Source organism: Gadus macrocephalus, chromosome 7 (genome assembly GCF_031168955.1).
Source record: "Gadus macrocephalus chromosome 7, ASM3116895v1".
In the NCBI taxonomy this organism is placed as follows: Eukaryota; Metazoa; Chordata; class Actinopteri; order Gadiformes; family Gadidae; genus Gadus; species Gadus macrocephalus.
The window spans coordinates 10,393,324-10,413,127 of record NC_082388.1 but is presented as its reverse complement, the minus strand read 5'-3'; the positions used below and the strand labels follow the sequence as shown (position 1 = coordinate 10,413,127).

Sequence of the window (19,804 nt, the reverse complement as noted above, 5' to 3'; positions counted from 1 at the left end):
CACACACACACACACACACACACACACACACACACACACACACACACACACACACACACACAAACACACACCCTTAGTACATGCTGTCCCTCAGGCTACCAAATGGACGCATCCAGCGCTGGAGTGCCATTTAAGACAGATTGTGGGTATAATATAAAATCCATCCAGTGTGTATATACATCCATCATGTGTGTATCTCTGCGCAGCCGTCTGCCAGCAGGCCATAAATATGGTATCTCACGTCTCGGGCGGACAGCTTCTCCCCACGCGACGCTCCTCCGTCTCACAGCCCTCTCTCACACCTTCTTCAGGCCGCTATTAAATCAAGATGGCCGCACAACGGGAGAGACATGTTTACGTTGTGGTCGAAGGGTGGGTTTGAGCTGTGACATAAGAGTTTGTGTGGTACACATGAGGCCAAAGGGTTTGTATTTCATGTGTTTTGATTTATTTGGTTAAAATGGGGGTTGGAAATGTTTTTCCGGATGACAGTCCTCTTTGGGAAACACGATACCGAAGCCTATAGAGACAGCATTAAAGGAAACTCTATTGTTACGCTGGGTATTAATAGACTGGGCATTTTTACGTCTATTTACCCTTTAAAATAAGATAAGACAACACTTTGTTTATCCCTGAGAGAAAATGCAGATGTAAAAAAACAGGGTAAAGAATCTGAGCATAAAATAAATAAGGAAATAAGAATGCTAAATAAGAGGTGGAATATCCACAGGACAATCCACTCTCCACCAGCTGACATTATTTAAATTGGCAGAGCATCCAACCAGTCACTGCACATTTTGCACACAGACGCACATTTGCATATATGCAAACAGCCCCCTGCTTTCACCTTCACCACTTCATACATTTACTTCTCATTTGCAAGTCATGCCTCATGTGAAGAGTTTTTTTTCTTTCTTCTACTTACTTTTTTCGTATTAAGTATTCATCAGTGCAACTGACCGAAAAAAAGGTTAATCTATAATCAATCAATGGGTATTTTGATTCTCGTTCCTCTTTCAAAGTGTGTGGACTGAGTGGAGTATTCCCACCCAAACAGAAAAAAATAAATAATAATCGATATGTTCTTGATCAGTTGATCATGAAACATGATCAGGTTGGATTAATGAATGCAAAACCCAACACATTTTATTCACATTTTATTTTTTGTAAATAAGGAAGAGTCAGCCATTTTTAAAAAGGCTGCAAACAACCTGCAGTGATCGCAAGTCACCACAGGGGGGTCTGTGGCATGAATATGAGGAGAGAGGTGTAAGCATTGCTACCGGGGAGATGAACTGAGCACATCTTTCCCTTGATGATTGGTTCCACAGGTGTGTTCAACAGTATTCTTCAGAACAGAGTCTCACATGTTTCTACGGGAACATCTCCAATACATTGTACCAAATGAACAACCGGCTCCTTCCAACTAATCTAAGTTATGTATGGATTACGCATGGATCATGACTAGAGACAAATTTATGCATAATTCAAAGTCATTTTAAATTAAGGGTAAAAGCGCATAGTTCCATTGACGCGTATCTGAATGTGCATCTTAAAAGTTTCATGCTCCTCTCTGGCAGCTCGCAAACCTGGCAACAAAATGCCCTGTTGTTAATACATGAGTTCAGATCTCGTCTCGCTTGGCTTCTCTACACCTTAGACACTTCGACCCCTCCAAGATGGCCACTGCCAATATCAAAAAACTGACGTTGAGGACAACTGTAAATGTGTGTAATTGTGCATGCTATTATTACAATATATCAAATGTCTCTATCTTGTGTTTGTCTTCCAGAGATGGCAGTCATTACACATTTAGCATGTTGTTCCTAGGGGACAGTCATGCCAATAACTTCGAATCGTTGTTTAAAAGGGAGATGAACCACCATGGGATATCCCGCTCAACACACACACACACACACACACACACACACACACACACACAAACACATGCCATTGCCCGCGATTATTTACTACTGAGAGTGGTTAGCTGTAAATGATTCAGAAGAAACGAAGAACATGATTTTACTCACCACGTCAGGCAGTTTGGGGAATACACAACAAATGCTGGAGAAAAAACAGTCCTGAAGTGACATTACCATAAATGAAGAGCTGAGTCCTAAGGGCACCCCCCCTAACAGCAACACACACAACCACAGCGAGCAGCTGATGACTGTCAGAGGTCTGCTTCAGCCAGCACCACAATACATCCCATTCATACACACCCCGCCAAGAAAAACAGCCCGTCGCCCCTCACCATTTACATGACGTACAAGATACTGTACATATACTGTAGGTTTTGAACATAGACTTAAAAGATGACCTTTGCAGAATTGAAAGTTACAGGGTGGAAGACTCTGGCCTTCGGACTGGCCCACTCTCACTTTCAGGTGAAGATTAATACGCTACAACAGTTGAAACAGCTCATTTAGCAACATCCAACACACTGGAGGGATGGAACATGGACAGGAATGCCGATTCAGGTGAGCCATGGCTGTGTGTTCACTTGTTGCAGGATGCTATATGAAGTTACATGTTTTGATAGGTGTCATGTTAATGTTTGAGAGGCTGTTCGAATCAGTGTTGCGAAAGGAAGTTATACGTTTACACATGGAATCCAAGCAAGCAATCGGAAGTAGACACTAACAAGGGTGGATTTAAACATTGTCTGCTTATAATGCTGAATAAGTGAGTAAGTAATAGGTCTGTGGTATGAGTTCAAACAAGATGAGAAAAACAAGTCAGTTTCCATTCCAATGGATCTTTAATTGGATCGGCTATTGATTTATTATCCTGCAACCATCAAGAGGATTTAGTCTGCTATTTGTATTCTGATCATAATATGATGAATAGCCTGACTTCCTGTGAGCAACACCTGAAGGTAAGTAGTTTTACAGGATACAAATATACCTGTACCCTTGAATTAATAAAAGACTATTGAACATACTAAAACAAATTACAACTGTTTTAAAATCACATTTGTGGAATATATGGAAGTTGGAACCAACATAATAAATCACATATTCGACATAGTTGTACAAAGATAATGTAGTTCCAATAGCTTACTACTTGGTAGGCCTTTGCTGTACTGACTTATACATTTTGTTGTGTGGGTTGCAAACTAAATTTGACTTTGCTTTCCAAGCTATAAGTTGGTTTTGCTGGTTCATTATGATGACCCATGTGTAAATGGGTAGTATTTAGTGTTGTACTAATGTGCGGTGGTGCCAGTGCCTCTGCAAATAAATCTACAGGTTTAGAAGTGTCTTCATACCCTAAACCAGGCCTCCATGGCACATGTCCTAACCTTAACCCACCGAAATGCACTAACTAAGTGTGAGTATGATGGTTTATTAATCGCAGTACTTGAAAGCAGTTGTAGTCCCTCTGTTGCTCTTCCTTAGTTAAAACAGCACTGGTTGTTTCCGTTCTAAGCAGCAGGAATAAACGGGCGGGCGCGACCTTGTTAATGGTTCTATAGTAATTACCAAAACGCGCGGCGCTCTTGTCTCAACACGTAGTAGTATTCAATTTGTAATACTGGAACTGCCGCTTTTAAGCTTCCCGAATATATATATATATAGTATGTGAGATAAAAGAAGCCGACAAAAAAACTACCTAGGGGACCAGCGCTCCTAAATCAGCGTTGATTATAAAAGCATTTTGAGCGATATCGGTGTTTATGCGCACCGATCGAAGCAGCTGCGGGGGATGAGGGGGGTGAGGGGGTATGGCGGGGGGTATCAGTCTGGGTACTAGAGACCCGTGGTGGAGTGAATGGCACGCCCGTAAAACACAGCGTAACGTGCTTTATTTACAACCGCGCATCGTAACGCATTAAACCCATCATTTCACATCACATATTGACAGTTGTCTGGCATTTTCATGGTTTCTCTCTTTTTTCTATTCATATATCAATGATTGTTTGCACACACACACACACACACACACACACACACACACACACACACACACACACACACACACACACACACACACACACACACACACACAAACACACACGAATGCGGTTACACATCTTCGTATTAATGACAAACTCAAGCATTAAATATTGTCCAATGATGTGTTCGAGGCTAAGAGAACTATAACGGTGCAACACGCAGGTATCCATCGCTGAGGATGTAGTGACTTGCTATTGACCATGGATATAATAGCATATTCCGTGCATGCTATTTTATCACATGCCAGTTGACGGATGTGGGCTTGTTGTTAGTGAAATATGTAGGCCTATAAGGGCTGGTCACGACCAAACTTCGGCATTGGATGTAGGCTATGGCCCACATATCTTCCCAATCATGGTTTTTAAGCAGATACGATATTTATAAACGCACATCTACACACACACACACACACACACACACACACACACACACACACACACACACACACACACACACACACACACACACACACACACACACACACACACACACACAAACACGATTGTAGGTGGATCGGAGCCTATTGCATTTTGGTGGACAATAACACGTTAATGTCAACGTTATGTTCCATCTGCTTGTGGCAGCAGGCTACTACGGCCTATAACGACTCACACACACGCACTGCAATTCAAAACACGCTTTTCTTGTCACACCCCGTCCATAAAAAAATATTTAACACACGACAGTTTATAACTGAAGATGTTTTTTTGCAGCTCAATAGTGCGGTTTGAGGGATGCCTACCTCGGTAGATGGGCAGCCTACAGCTGGCGCAGAGGCAGACTCCGCTGAGATCCAGTCGCACCTGCTGGTAAAATCAGACAACAACAAAACCACGCCGGGCGCCTCTGTCGGTGACACAGCTGTCTCCGGGTTGAGAAAACCAGGAGGAAATATCCCTTTTTCCTCTGCGTGTCAAGTGAAACGAGATCATCGAATCGGTCCCATGTGGCAAAAATCATCAGATTGGCGCTTCTTGGTTGAATAAAACCCCTTCCATGTCCTGTGGTTAAACGAAGTCTAACCGTGTGCCCGCCGGTGCGAGATGTTATCGGAAGCCATGGTGCTTGGCTGCGACGTTACAAAGTGTTCCCGTCCACACAGACCCAGGCTCAGGTGAACGTCATTCTTGTTTAGATGGAAATAACGACGCGTCGTTTGGCTTCAACCCTGGAGGGAAAAAAACCATCAACACGGGGGTTAGGCTTGGATCAAACCAGCAGAGATGTATGCGCCACGCTACAAATTGCTATACATGTCCAATCAGAAGCACTCCTCGCATTTGCATTCATATAAATATTCATAGTGTAGTTTCCCGAGGAGGAGAGACCATGCAGAAGCCCAGAGGACGGGACGCTGTCATGTTGAGGAGAGGAGGAGAGCAGCTCGACGCTGCAGCGACATGAAACCACGTCGAAACGTCACAGCAGCACTGCTCGATGCTCTTTAATATCATGTGTTTTTTGTGTTTTTGTGGACACTGATAAGGAAAATAGTAGGCCTACCTACAGCGTTGAAATGTACGTGTTTGTGTACTGGCTAGATGTATTCTATGTAGAACCTCCTTGGCACGGATGGAAATGCAAAACAAGTCGATGGGAGACAAAGCTTAATTTAAAAAAATATATTTTATTTTTATCTGAGAATTATAATGCAATGTTTTGAAGCCTGTAATCTAAAATGTTATTGCTACACGCTCATTTCTGTGTGTTTTTCTCCCCCCTTGTGTCACATGACTGGGTCTGCACATGGCCTGTGGGAGACAGAAACGCCCCCTACTCTGGAACCCGGAAAGAGAGCAGGACCAGCCCGCTACTGGGTCTGGGTTCACCGGATAGAGAGCAGGACCAGCCCGCTGCTGAGTCTGGGTTCACCGAACAGAGAGCAGGACCAGCCCGCTACTGGGTCTGGGTTCACCGGATAGAGAGCAGGACCAGCCCGCTGCTGAGTCTGGGTTCACCGAACAGAGAGCAGGACCAGCCCGCTGCCGGGTCTGGGTTCACCGGCACATGGAGAACATGGTTAGTGATTCCGCGCTTTTAATTTGCATTACAACTTGTTCCTTGTCAGATGTAGGCTACTGTGATCTATCATCTAACCATGACCTAATCTACCAGATGAATGCTTTTTTTTGTAACTTTTTTTTTATGATAATGGATAGCCTATTACTTTAGATCACTTATACAGATTTTATAAAACCAAATTAGATTATTTAGTAGGCTACATGTCTACCTGTTATACCTAATATGTAACAGTTGAACAGTGAAAGGAACAATAGGCTATCCTACTTTACAATATTGTACATTTCTGACACATTTTACTTGAGGGAAGCAACTCAGAAGGGCACACAGGTTTATGACTTAATTTTTCTCTGATCATTTGGTGATGAGGACTTATAAAATGATCGATATTTTTGTATATTACTTTGAAAAATGACGTAAAATGAGACCTTGTAAACATAACGTTTGTCATGATGATTTAAATGATGATTGCTGCTGAAGAAGGAGGAGCGGATCGGTTATCAGGAGCTCATTTGATCTGCTCAAAGTGCACACCCTGTCATTGTGCTCTGCCTGCACTTGTGAACTACTGTCCAGCGTGACAACATCCCCTAAGGTAAAGAAAAAATACGGCAAGTTGTTTTGTATCGTATGAACTGCTCAGTCATCGAAAGGTTATGAATGTGTCATTGTTTTATAATTCGTAATTTAGTATTGATATATATAGCCTGATGTATTCGGTTTTGTGGGTAGGCCTATGTACAGTATTCCTAGACTTTAAGGTGTTCTCCATTATATATATCCACAGACCAATCCTTCTTCAAAAATATCTCTAATGATCCACAAGCTGTTTCAGAGGAGAAGTTGCGTACAATTTGCTAAATGTGTTAACTTAATGAAGACTTGAGTTGAAGCCTCTAATCTTGACCTTGTTTAAGCCAAAGTCCAGTTCAGTGATGCACGATGACATATCAAAGCTGTTATCTTCATTAATATAAATCGCGCCACTGACCTTAAACATGAGAACCGTTCATTACACTATTATGTGCTGGCCTGCAGGTTGCCATCATGAAGCAAGAAAAAACTCAGTGGAAACTGTTTCTGGAGGCATTCAGTGCTGCACAATCTGAGTTCACCTTCGTCCTTCTAGGTAAGCAATACATAAAATCACTTTTTAGGTTAGGTTTAAGTTACACAAACCTGTAGTTTCTCTAAAATGTTTATGGCAATGTTTTTTAAGTTTATGACAAAGTAAATCAGTGTTTAATAGGAAAGTCTATTTGAGAAACTTGCCCCACTAAATCTTTTAATTTCATGTACCACTTCTCTTTTGTCCCTTATCATGGATGACCTCATCAACAACATCCAGGAGTGATTTGTTTAACCCTGGTGGTGTCGCTCATGTTCACCTCTCTGTGGCCACTCTCTGCTCTCTACTTCGTGTGGCTCGTGAAGGACTGGGATACACCGGAAAGAGGTTGTGAAGCTGTTTCTAATCATGTACACATAATGGCTTTAGAATACGGTGCATCTAAAAGGTGTTCACTACTACGATGTTACCACTAGGGGGCAGAAGAACAGAGTTCGTGAGGAACTGGCGGATATGGGGACACCTCCGAGACTATTTTCCCATCAAGGTATGATGTTGATGCAGATGCAATGACTTTATCTTTCGCTGTTTGATGACTACACTTGGAGCTTGATTTAAAGTCGTGGTGACACAACTGCTATTGTAAACACATAAACCAGGGAGTGTTCTTCAATAAGTGCTAAGGGACACATTGACATATGTAACCATGGCTGTAATCACATGATTATTATATATGTTGGTTCAGTAATATATTATATTATAGAAAATATAGAATATAGCGAACACAAAAAATAATAAAATTTCCCTGGAATCCCTATTCAAGGGAAAACTTAACAATGGGCTTGAATTCCAATAGTATATATCTTAATTTTGGGCATTTAGTTCGGCATCCATATTTGTCTGTATTGAAGCATCTTATGTTAATGGTTCATATGATGATGACTTAAATCCATGTTTTGTGTTGTCATTCAGCTGGTGAAGACAGCCGAGCTGGACCCCAAGAAGAACTACATCTTGGGCATCCACCCGCACGGCATCATGTCTGCAGGAGGCTACACGTGTTTCAGCACCGAGAGCTGTGGTTTCGCCGAGGCCTTCCCCGGGATGCGCTCCAGCCTGGCCACGCTCGCCGGACTCTTCCGGATACCGCTCTTTAGGGAGTACCTCATGAGTCAAGGTATTGTACCAGAAAACGCGCTCTCTTCCACACGCGCTTCAACAAGCTTACGACATGAGTTGACTGCTGTGCCTTCTGCTAAGCTAAAGGTTGACCCCCACAGCCAGTTGAACAGAAGTTATGTAGTTTAACAATGACTGTATTTATATAAGTGTGTGTGTGTGTGTGTGTGTGTGTGTGTGTGTGTGTGTGTGTGTGTGTGTGTGTGTGTGTGTGTGTGTGTGTGTGTGTGTGTGTGTGTGTGTGTGTGTGTGTGTGTGTGTGTGTGTGTGTGCGTAAAGATATATCTATCCGTCTGTCTGTGACATGATTCTCAATTACCCTACAACAAGCCTGGTGAAAAATGTGGTACTTAGACTGAGTTCAGGGACTTACCCACATTGCAGCGGAGGGTGTGTATACACAAACTCCAGTTCAGAGAGCTAATCATATCATAGTCGGTGGTGATGAAATGCACATAAGCAGTTCACAAAGGACATCAGTCACTGCTATTCCCCATTCATCATCACCACATCTACCGTTTATGAGTTACACCTGAAAATCACCCAATCACTGGGCAGGTGAGGTTTATGCATCAAAGTATCTAGGTATGGTATGCATTATAGATTAACATTAGAGCACCAAAAACAACTAAATGTATAGTGAATGATAGAGGGGGTCCTACCAAGTATTTAAAGGTGTATCCGAGGGCAACAGTGGCTCAGGAGGTCCAAAATGGGAGGTTTAGATGGTTGTATCCCGGGCTTCTGCTAGCTAAACGTTGAGTCCCTGAGCAAGACCCCCAACACTGACTGCTCTCGACGAGCTGGCTGTTGCCTTGCATGGTTGACACCACCTTAGGGCGGATGCGAGGCAAAAATGGTAAAGCGCTCTTGCCACAGGGCTGAAAAGCACTGGATAAATGCAGTACATGTACCTCATGAAGACACCACTGATGGTATAGCAACAAAACATGTGCGTATGACTTTTGTTCTTCTGACCAGGCCTGCTTTCAGTGAGCAGAGCGAGTCTGACTCATGTGCTTTCCAAGAGCGGTAAAGGCATCGCGCTGTCGATAGTGATAGGGGGCGCTGAAGAGTCCCTGACCTCCTCTCCCGGGGTCAACACGGTGGTCATGAGGCGTCGCAAAGGGTTCGTCAGGATGGCGCTGGAGCACGGGTGAGGTCCAAACGCACCACACCCCTCCTGGTCTGGTGCTCCGTGGGCCTGGAACTTATCAATCAATGTCCCCGCGCGTTGATAGCTTATGAAGTGACCTTTTAACCACTAATGTTAACATGCATTTATACACGGTTAATTTAAATGTTTAAGGTTTTTGGCTTAATTAATTTACTGACGTATTAGTATTGTTAGGCTCTGCAGTAGTTTTAAAAAGGAGCACTGTAAATCAAGTGGTTACTATACAGCTTCCAACAGAAATTAAAGGTCCCATGACATGCTATTTTATGTATTCTTTAATATAGGTATTAGTGGGCAACTAACACAGTATTCAAAGACGTTCCCTAAATTCAGCCGTGGTGCAGAGTTACAGCCACTCCGAGCCAGTCGCACATTGAGCTTCCCCCAAATGCGCTGTTTCGGTGGGCGTGTCAAGGAGGAGGGTGGTAGCTTGCAGCCACCATGCGCTCTATTTACAGTGGATGTATCGCAATGGCGAGCCGCACACAGCCTTTAGCCGTGTTCTGTAAATATTCTAGAACACACGGGAGTCCTGGAGCTCTATATCTAAATATTATCATATAGCCTACACAGATATCTATATCATATAATATATATTATCACGGCCAAAAGCTGTGTGAGCCGATATTATGAATCTCAAACGACCGCGTTGGGTTCTCCGACGTTCCTGGTTCTTCAACGTCCACATCAATGTGAATACACACACTGTAACGCAAGTGTTTCTTGTCGGTTCTTTGACGTGTCTTGTATTTCCACAACGAGACTGTCGTGGGGGTTATCTGAGCCATGGTTGAGAAGGAATTGGGGGAAAGGAACTTTGATTTGACTCGCTGAAGTACATGAACTGCGACATGCCGCCGGTTGCCGCGAGGCACCATCGCCCGGCAGCGGGCAGCCGGCAGCAGGCAGCGCGCGGTTCAGTCGACTTTTGATGTGAAAGTGGAAGAACCAGAGACGTCGCAGAACCCGACAAAGTCGTTTGTGATTCATAATATCGTCTGGAGGCGCACACAATATGTTATATGATATAGATATCTATGTGTATATGATATTATTTAGATATAGAGCTCCAGGACTGTAACGCAAGTGACTCGAGACACGAGACTCGTATTGGGGGTTATCTCAGCCAAGGTTGAGAATGAATTGGGGGGAAGGAACTTTGGCTTTGACTCCCTCAAGAACATGAACCACGACATGGAGGAGAAAGGGATTGTTGGCGGCGAATGTCTCCCGCTTGAGCCCCGCTGAGGGACCACCGCCGGAGGCGGAGGTGCATAAGCGCTGCCCGGCAAAGATCCCTTTCTCCTCCTTGTCGTGGTTCATGTTCTTGAGGGAGTCAAAGCCAAAGTTCCTTCCCCCCAATTCATTCTCAACCTTGGCTGAGATAACCCCCAATACGAGTCTCGTGTCTCGAGTCACTTGCGTTACAGTCCTGGAGCTCTATATCTAAATAATATCATATAATACATAGATATCTATATCATATAACATATTGTGTGCGCCTCCAGACGATATTATGAATCACAAACGACTTTGTCGGGTTCTGCGACGTCTCTGGTTCTTCCACTTTCACATCAACCTGAAGTCGACTGAACCGCGCGCTGCCTGCTGCCGGCTGCCCGCTGCCGGGCGATGGTGCCTCGCGGCAAACGGCGGCATGTCGCAGTTCATGTACTTCAGCGAGTCAAACCAAAGTTCCTTTCCCCCAATTCCTTCTCAACCATGGCTTAGATAACCCCCACGACAGTCTCGTTGTGGAAATACAAGACACGTCAAAGAACCGACAAGAAACACTTGCGTTACAGTGTGTGTATTCACACACACACACACACACACACACACACACACACACACACACACACACACATGTGGCGCTCGCACGGTCGAGTCTCATTGGCGGGCCAACGTCTCTGGGCGGGCCAGGCAGAGTAAGGGGAGGAGCTGAGATTCCTCATGACGTCATGAGCACAGATTTCCAAATCAGCGCGCTTGAGCCTCCGTTTTTTCAAAGGCGAGCAGAACAGCTAGTGCTCGTTTTACACCAAACGCAAGTTTTAGCAACTGGGGGACCATAGGCAGGCTAGGGGAACTCATATTTATGTTAGAAAACCTCATAAATTGAGATTTTCATGTCATGGGACCTTTAAAGACTTTCTTGAGGGCCCCACAAGGACTTTCTTGAGACATTGAAGCCACCATAATAACTGAGACGCCCAGTGTAACCAGTCCCTCTCTGCTGGCCCTCAGGGCCGACCTGGTGCCTGTGTACTCGTTTGGGGAGAACGAGTTGTTCCGCCAGGTGATCTTCTCAGAGGGCAGCTTGGGCCGGAGGTTACAGGACCTCTTCAAAAGGCTGTTAGGGTTCGCCCCGTGTGTGTTTCTTGGGGACCGCTTTGGCCTGCTTCCCTACCGGACCCCCATCACGTCTGTGGGTGAGTTGAGCACCCGTTACCAGAACCCAATTCATTGTTGGATCTTTTAGCCGATTCATTAGGTGGACACTTTCACCCAAGGGGATTTCCCATTAGGGAACATGTGGGGGTTCTGCCTCTGATTGAAGATCCGGAACCATCAACCACATTTCTATCCCTCTGGTTTCAGTGGGAGCTCCCATCGCTGTGCCGAAGCTTCTGGTCCCTACAGAGGAAGAAGTGGACCACTACCACAACCTTTACATGGAGTCGCTCTCCAAACTGTTCCACGAGCATAAGGTCAGCTGCGGCCTCTCTGAAAGCCACGAGCTGCAGATCATTTAGAGGACTCGCATTGGGTGAACCAGACAGACTTTCTCCACGCTGCCTCGACCATGGGACTACTTCAATGACAGCCCTGCTCTGATCAAGTGCAGGATTGACTCTGTAAAAATAGAGGTCTCCATAGGCGTCTGGTCTCTCGGTTCATGACAACGGGCATCAGCAAACATCTGTGCAATAAACTATGTATTTTTATTTATTCTGCAGCTCTGTACAAATTGTCGTTGCCTATTTGTGTCGCTATTGTTTACGTGTTTCCAATGCACTATGCATATTTTCCATGTGAATATATGACAATTCACACATGTGAATTAAAATATGGGTACCGTTGCAATAAAGTCTTATAGTTTGTGACAAACACACACACACACACACACACACACACACACACACACACACACACACACACTGACACTCACACTTTTATGACAAATAAATAGTGTGTTAATGGTCTTTTATTTCTTCAGGAATAACATTAAAGCTGTGGATTAGAATGATTTCCATGTCTAACTAATGGAAGGATTTGGAGGGGAGGTTTAACTGAATAAACACACAAAACGACAACTGAATGAAAAAAGGGATCGATTGGATTAGAAAAACTCTAGGTCTTCGGGTGCGTCCAGGTCCCGGTACTCCACCACGTTGCGCGGGTCGCCCCGGGCCATCCTGCCAGACAGCGAGGACACAACACCAGGGTTGAGAACATCACGCGGCGCCTCTCCTCCTGGGAGTGACCTCTGTGTGGACGGTGGGTGAGGTGGAGAGCGGAGGCGATCCTTACAATGGCTTTTACCTGTTGTTGCGGTGCTTCCCGGGGTATCCACCGGGCCCCCGGAAGCCGTCGTAGTTACCCCGGCCCCCGCCTCCTCCTCCAGCCCCCCCCCCCCCCCCCAAAGAGATTGGTTGGGGAGCGAGCCGAGATGATCAACGTTAGAAGTCTGGGTAGCACCATGGGTTGATCAAGGGATTTCTACTCTCATGAAGTCAAGGCGACGTGGTAGGGAGAGGCTGTGGTATGACGGTCTTAACAACTGAACCAACCGCTGATGAATAATGTCGTTCTATGATCGGACCCCATCGGTAAACCTATCCCAAACTATTAAATTCGACATTAAATAGATTTGTCCTATTCAGTATGCAACACAACATATACCGTTAATTTGAATAAATTCCCTGCTTTTATATACTAGCACAATTCCTAAATAATTAATAAACCACAGCATAAATAATATATTAGTCAAGACATCAATGAATCCCCTAAAGAACACTAGAAGGAGCCGCTGGGGTAATGGTCTGTTCATCGTCATCATCAGTCAACCTGTCCAATGGGAGGATGTTGGTAGTGGACCTCCTCATCTGGGTCTAACACCACGGCATATGGAACAGTTTACATTATAACAGGCCTACCTCCAAAGCCCATGAGAGGCGGTCACGGCTGGCCAAAGCCCATGGACCCCTGTGGCCCCTGGAGGGGGAAACGGCGTGTTGGGGCCCATCACACCTAGAGAACATTGGAAGTCATTAAGCAGAGACCGAACCAAGGGGACTGGGATGAGAAAAGTGTGCAATCAATATCGGATCAACAGACACATAAAGTGGATGAATGCTCCGGTGTCTAAACAACACAGAACAGAGGGGTTTAAACAGGATCCTGGATAACAACCTCTGGAGATCAACGTTAATCTATAATCCCAGTGCGTTCAAGCAGGATTTTAAATGGCCTGGATGAGAAAATAATGAGTGAAGATCGCTCCCAGTTAGTTTCCAATCCCCACAGGCGTTGGTCATGAGGCAGGACGCCAAAGGGCTCTCGCTCTCCTCACCTTGTCCCAGGCCCGGCAGAGGGGGCAGCTCCCGCTCCGGCAGCGAGGGTCTCTTGCCATCCATGAGGAAGTTGTTGAAGAAGGTCACTTCCTTCTTCACTTCCTCGATCTTGTCCCCGTACTTGTCTAAGATTTGCTTACGCACAAACTCCGGGCCCTAGACAGTAACGTTACCATTACAACAGTAGCTTGAGAACTGAAACTGAAACAGTTTCAGAGTCTAAACAAGCAGATTCTCATTCCACCTGAACTCAGTCCTCGATCAAATAGGAACCACACAATTGGTTCTATGTAGCTCAAGCTGCTTCACCAACCCCGTCCCTTTAGCCCCTAACACCTTAGCGTGCTGCGGACCCGCGTAACCTGTGCCACCAATGTATCCCACATCGATACACACGCACACACACCCACCTTGAACTTCTTGCCGCTCAGCGGACACAGCCACTTGTCCTTGCCCAGCTCCTGGGTGTTGGCCGACATAAACTTCCCCACCTCCTGCTCGGGGTCCTTGCGGCCCATCTCTGCCCTTCTTGTTGTTGGTGTAATATGTATAAGGGATTGTCACAGCTAAATGTCATCATTAGATGTAGGCTATGGCCCGCATATCTTCCCAATCAGGGTTCAAACGATGTTTAGGAATGCAGGCACACACGCACACACACATGCACGCACACACACGCACACACACACACATACCCACACACACACAAAAAAAACACACACACAAAGAATTGTAGGTGGATTGGAGCCTACTGCATTCAGGTTGACAATAACAGGTAAATGTCAACGTTATATTCCATCTGCTTGTGAAATGGCAGGCTACCAAGGCCGATAACGACGCTCGCACTGTCATTCAAACACCCTTTTGTTACACCATCCATACTTTATTATTTATTTATTTATTTGTAAGCTACGAAGGGCATTAATGCTTTACTAAAATGTTATTAAATATTTAATTAAATATTTTATATTTAATTAAATATATATTTAATATAATATATATATTATATAGGCCTATAGCCTATGTATATTATAATATTACAATATAATATAATATAAAATATTTTATCTTTGACTTATATGCAATATTTTTCGACTGTAATCTAAAAAAAGTTATTGCTACACGCTCATTTTTGTGTTTTTCTCCCCCCTTGTGTCACATGAGTCATGACTGGGTCTGCACATGGCCTGTAGAGACAGAAACGCCCCCTACTCTGGAACCCGGAAAGAGAGCAGGACCAGCCCGCTGCCGGGTCTGGGTTTAACATTGTGAGTGAGTCCGCGCTTTATATTTGTATCAGAACTTGTCCCTTGTCAGATTTACAGTGTTTACTTATCACGGTCATTTAACCTTAACCCTATCTACCAGAAGATTACCTTCTTTTTTTATATATTATAATATTACTTGGATCACTAGATCACTTATACAGATCTTATATGCGACGGAAGATTATGATTATGATTATGTAGATGAACCGTGTTATAATATTTAACAGTTGAATCCTGATAGGAACAAGTATCGTCATTTACAGTTTTGCACATTTATGCCAGTCATAGTTTTTGAGTAAGCAACTGGGTAGGGCACTTGGAACAAAGGAAGTTATTATTTCCTTTTCTCAGACCATTTGTTGATAGAGAATTTTAAAAAGAAAAATGCTGAAAAGGGAGTCCTTGTGGGTCTGAACATTTGTAAGCTGTACAACCTAGGACATATTGCGTTGAGGCCTGTGATAGTTACAAACACTTTGTATATGTTTGTCATAATGAGGAATTTATTTGTAAATGCTGAAGAAGAGGCGAGCGGATCGGTTATCAGGAGCTCATTTGATCTGCTCAAAGTGCACACCCTGTCATTGTGCTCTGCCTGCACTTGTGAACTACTGTCCACCGTGATCATCTCAAACGTCCCCTAAGGTAAAGAAAACATATGTCAAGTTGTTCTGTCTTTATGAACTGCTCAGTCATAGAAAAGTTATGTTAGTTAATAATTCATAATTTTGTATGCATATGTTTAGCCTTATGTATTCTGTTCTATGCGTACATACAGTAGTCCTAGACATTAAGGTGTTCCCAATTATATATATCCACAGACCAATACTTCTTCAAAAATATCTTGAATGATCCACAGGCTGTTTCAGGGGAGAAGTATTGGGATGCAGCATATGTGTTAATTTGATGGTCTTTATTTGAAGCCTTTGTTTCCGACCTTTGCCACAGTCCAGTTCAGTGATGCACAATGTCATATCAAAGCTGTTATCTTCGTTAAGATAACTCACATTCCCTTTGCACTACTTACATTGAACTTGCTTGTAATACAATGCAAGTGAGTAACAAAAACAACATGAGAACTGCTCATTGTATGGGATGGCCTGCAGGTTGCCATCATGAAGCAAGAAAAAACTCAGTGGAAACTCTTTCTGGAGACGCTCAGTGCTGCACAATGGGAGTTCACCTTCGTCCTTCTAGGTGAGCAGTATGTAATCACTTTTAAGGTTATGTTTAGGTTATGCTCAAGTGTAGTTTCTCAAACTATTTCTGGTAAAGAAAATGTAAAGGTTTATGGCAAAGATAAACAATGTTTAATAGGAAAATGTATTTCAGAAACTTGCTCCACTAAATATTTTAATTTCATGTCCCACTTCTCTTTTGTCCCTTATCATGGATGACCTCACCAACAACATCCAGGAGTGACTTGTTTAACCCTGGTGGTGTCGCTCATGTTCACCTCTCTGTGGCCACTCTCGGCTCTCTACTTCGTGTGGCTCGTGAAGGACTGGCATACTCCTGAAAGAGGTTGTGAAGATGTTTCTAATCATGTATACATAATGGCTTTAGAATACGGTGCATCTAAAAGGTGTTCACTACTACGATGTTACCACTAGGGGGCAGAAGAACAGAGTTCGTGAGGAACTGGCGGATATGGGGACACCTCCGAGACTATTTTCCCATCAAGGTATGATGTTGATGCAGATGCAATGACGTTATCTTTCGCTCTTGGATGACTAAACTTAGAGGTTGATTTTAAGACATGTTGACATGACTGCTAAAGTGCACATTGGACACATTCACATAAACAATGTCTAACCACATGATTATTATACATGTTGGAACAGTAATATATAATATTATAGAAAATATATACACAAATTAATACAATCCCTATTCCGGGGAAACTTGACAATGGGCTTGAATTCCAATGTACACACATTCTTTTGATCTTGATCTTAATTTTGGCCTTTTAGTTCTGCGTGACTGTGTCCATATTTGTCTATATTCAAGCATCTTATGTTAATGGTTCATATGATGATGACTTAAATCCATGTTTTGTGTTGTCATTCAGCTGGTGAAGACAGCCGAGCTGGACCCCAAGAAGAACTACATCTTGGGCATCCACCCGCACGGCATCATGTGTGCAGGAGGCTACACGTGTTTCAGCACCGAGAGCTGTGGTTTCGCCGAGGCCTTCCCCGGGATGCGCTCCAGCCTGGCCGTGCTCGCCGGACTCTTCCGGATACCGCTCTTTAGGGAGTACCTCATGAGTGCAGGTATTTGTACCAGAAATGGCCCTCTCTTCCACACTTGTCCCTGAGCAAGAAACCTAACACACTAACTGCCCCGGACAAGCTGACTGTTGCCTTGCGTGGTTGACAAGATAGTATAGCAACAATACACGTGTAAATAACTTCGTTATTTTTGCTTTCTGACCAGGCCTGCTTTCAGTGAGCAGAGCGAGTCTGACTCATGTGCTTTCCAAGAGCGGTAAAGGCATCGCGCTGTCGATAGTGATAGGGGGCGCTGAAGAGTCCCTGTCCTCCTCTCCCGGGGTCAACACGGTGGTCATGAGGCGTCGCAAAGGGTTCGTCAGGATGGCGCTGGAGCACGGGTGAGGTTCAGTTCATTTTAAAGTGTTTATTTTAAGGTGCACTGTAAATCAAGTCGTTAGTATAGGCTTCAAACTGGGATTAAAAGGGCCCCACAAGGACTTTCTTGAGACATTGAAGCCACCATAATAACTGAGACGCCCAGTGTAACCAGTCCCTCTCTGCTGGCCCTCAGGGCCGACCTGGTGCCTGTGTACTCGTTTGGGGAGAACGAGTTGTTCCGCCAGGTGATCTTCTCAGAGGGCAGCTTGGGCCGGAGGTTACAGGACCTCTTCAAAAGGCTGATAGGGTTCGCCCCGTGTCTGTTCCTTGGGGACCGCTTTGGCCTGCTGCCCTACCGGACCCCCATCACGTCTGTGGGTGAGTTGAGCACCCGTTACCAGAACCCAATTCATTGTTGGATCATTTAGCCGATTCATTAGGTGAGTGCTGCATGAAGCGCCCAACTATTGTTCTTCTTAGGTTTTATTCTTTCTTTCATATTCTCTACAAACTTCGAGACTCATACTCCTTCCACAATTTTTCACAAAGATCTTTAGAATGTTCAGATTAGCTTGGAATTTCGCGCTTCAATTCAAATATTTATATATATATTCAACATTTTAAGATATTCTACATTTAAAATATAATTTTTTACAATGGAAGTCAATTGGAGGACACACACCATCCACCCCTTCTGACACTTCAAATACTTCAGACTTTATAACTTTCCAAACAGACCTTTCCAAACAGAATTTTGATAAAAAAAATAATAATTCAGAATCAGTTACCACAAATGCTAACCATTTTTTATGTCACAGAGTAGAACAATGTCAGAATTACATATTACATATCTATCTGTACTCACGGTAGAAGCTAAATGCTTGAAAACAAGCTTTTTTAACATCATGCTATCTAAACAAACAATATGCCAAATGAAAGCTGAGACTCAAAGGAGTCCAAAGTTATAAGCCTCATCATTTTGTGAGCTTATTTCGATCCACTAGATGTGGAGGAATAAGGTCAACATACAGGCACACTCACGCACACACATTATCAGAACAGCTCCGCTATCTCAAATGTATTCAAACTTAATCACATTAGCTATTTGTTGAGCTCTTCACTTTGTTTCCAACCAATTTAATTTTTCTTAAATGGTGTGCATGTTTACATCATTAACTCCATTTCGACTATGTTCAAATCCCTTTACTCGATTTAAGCCATTTAACATTTCTTTACGTCTTAAACTTTGTGGATTTACTAAAAACATATTTTCAACCTCACGTTGCACTGTAGCAGTTACCACATTTTCTGCAGGAAATGCATTTTGAAGTTTCAGTTGATGCTTTCATCCAAGGTGATGAGCCTTGAACTGAGCCCCATCAGGGAACATGTTGGGGTTCTGCCTCTGATTGAAGATCCGGAACCATCAACCACATTTCTATCCCTCTGGTTTCAGTGGGAGCTCCCATCGCTGTGCCGAAGCTTCTGGTCCCTACAGAGGAAGAAGTGGACCACTACCACAACCTTTACATGGAGTCGCTCTCCAAACTGTTCCACGAGCATAAGGTCAGCTGCGGCCTCTCTGAAAGCCACGAGCTGCAGATCATTTAGAGGACTCGCATTGGGTAAACCAGACAGACTTTCTCCACGCTGCCTCGACCATGGGACTACTTCAATGACAGCCCTGCTCTGATCAAGTGAAGGATTTACCCTGTAAAAATAGAGGTCTCCATAGGCGTCTGGTCTCTCGGTTCAGAACAGGCATCAGAAATCCTCTATGCAACAAACTAGATATTTAAAATAATGCTGCAGCTCTGCACATATTGTCGATGCCTTATTTGTGTTGTATTGTTTACGTGGTTCCAATGCACTATTCATATCTTCAATGTGAATATATGACAATTCACATGTGATTTAAAATATGGGAACAGTGGCAATAAAGTCTTATAATTTGACAAATAC

At 43.9% G+C, this 19,804-nt stretch overlaps 1 protein-coding gene across 7 annotated transcripts; it reads left to right on the top strand.

Moving 5' to 3' along the window:
• Positions 1–5,744: 5,744 nt before the first annotated feature.
• On the top strand, positions 5,745–19,803 carry mogat3b (monoacylglycerol O-acyltransferase 3b). 7 transcript variants are annotated; one of them, XM_060056603.1, is made up of 9 exons: positions 5,745–5,978; positions 6,459–6,573; positions 7,017–7,107; positions 16,665–16,772; positions 16,862–16,932; positions 17,320–17,524; positions 17,688–17,862; positions 18,036–18,220; positions 19,299–19,803. In XM_060056603.1, the coding sequence occupies exons 3-9, from the start codon at positions 7,026–7,028 to the stop codon at positions 19,451–19,453; spliced, it is 981 nt and encodes a 326-aa protein (XP_059912586.1). In that variant the 5' UTR covers positions 5,745–5,978; positions 6,459–6,573; positions 7,017–7,025; the 3' UTR covers positions 19,454–19,803. The 7 variants fall into 7 exon arrangements, with proteins under 7 accessions (XP_059912586.1, XP_059912582.1, XP_059912581.1 ...); XM_060056599.1 differs by lacking the exons at positions 16,665–16,772; positions 16,862–16,932; positions 17,320–17,524; ... (1 more) ...; positions 18,036–18,220; positions 19,299–19,803 and adding exons at positions 7,327–7,434; positions 7,524–7,594; positions 8,020–8,224; ... (1 more) ...; positions 11,651–11,835; positions 12,005–12,374 and having other exon boundaries at positions 5,772–5,978; XM_060056598.1 differs by lacking the exons at positions 5,745–5,978; positions 6,459–6,573; positions 7,017–7,107 and adding exons at positions 15,137–15,252; positions 15,771–15,893; positions 16,355–16,445.
• Position 19,804: the final 1 nt, after the last annotated feature.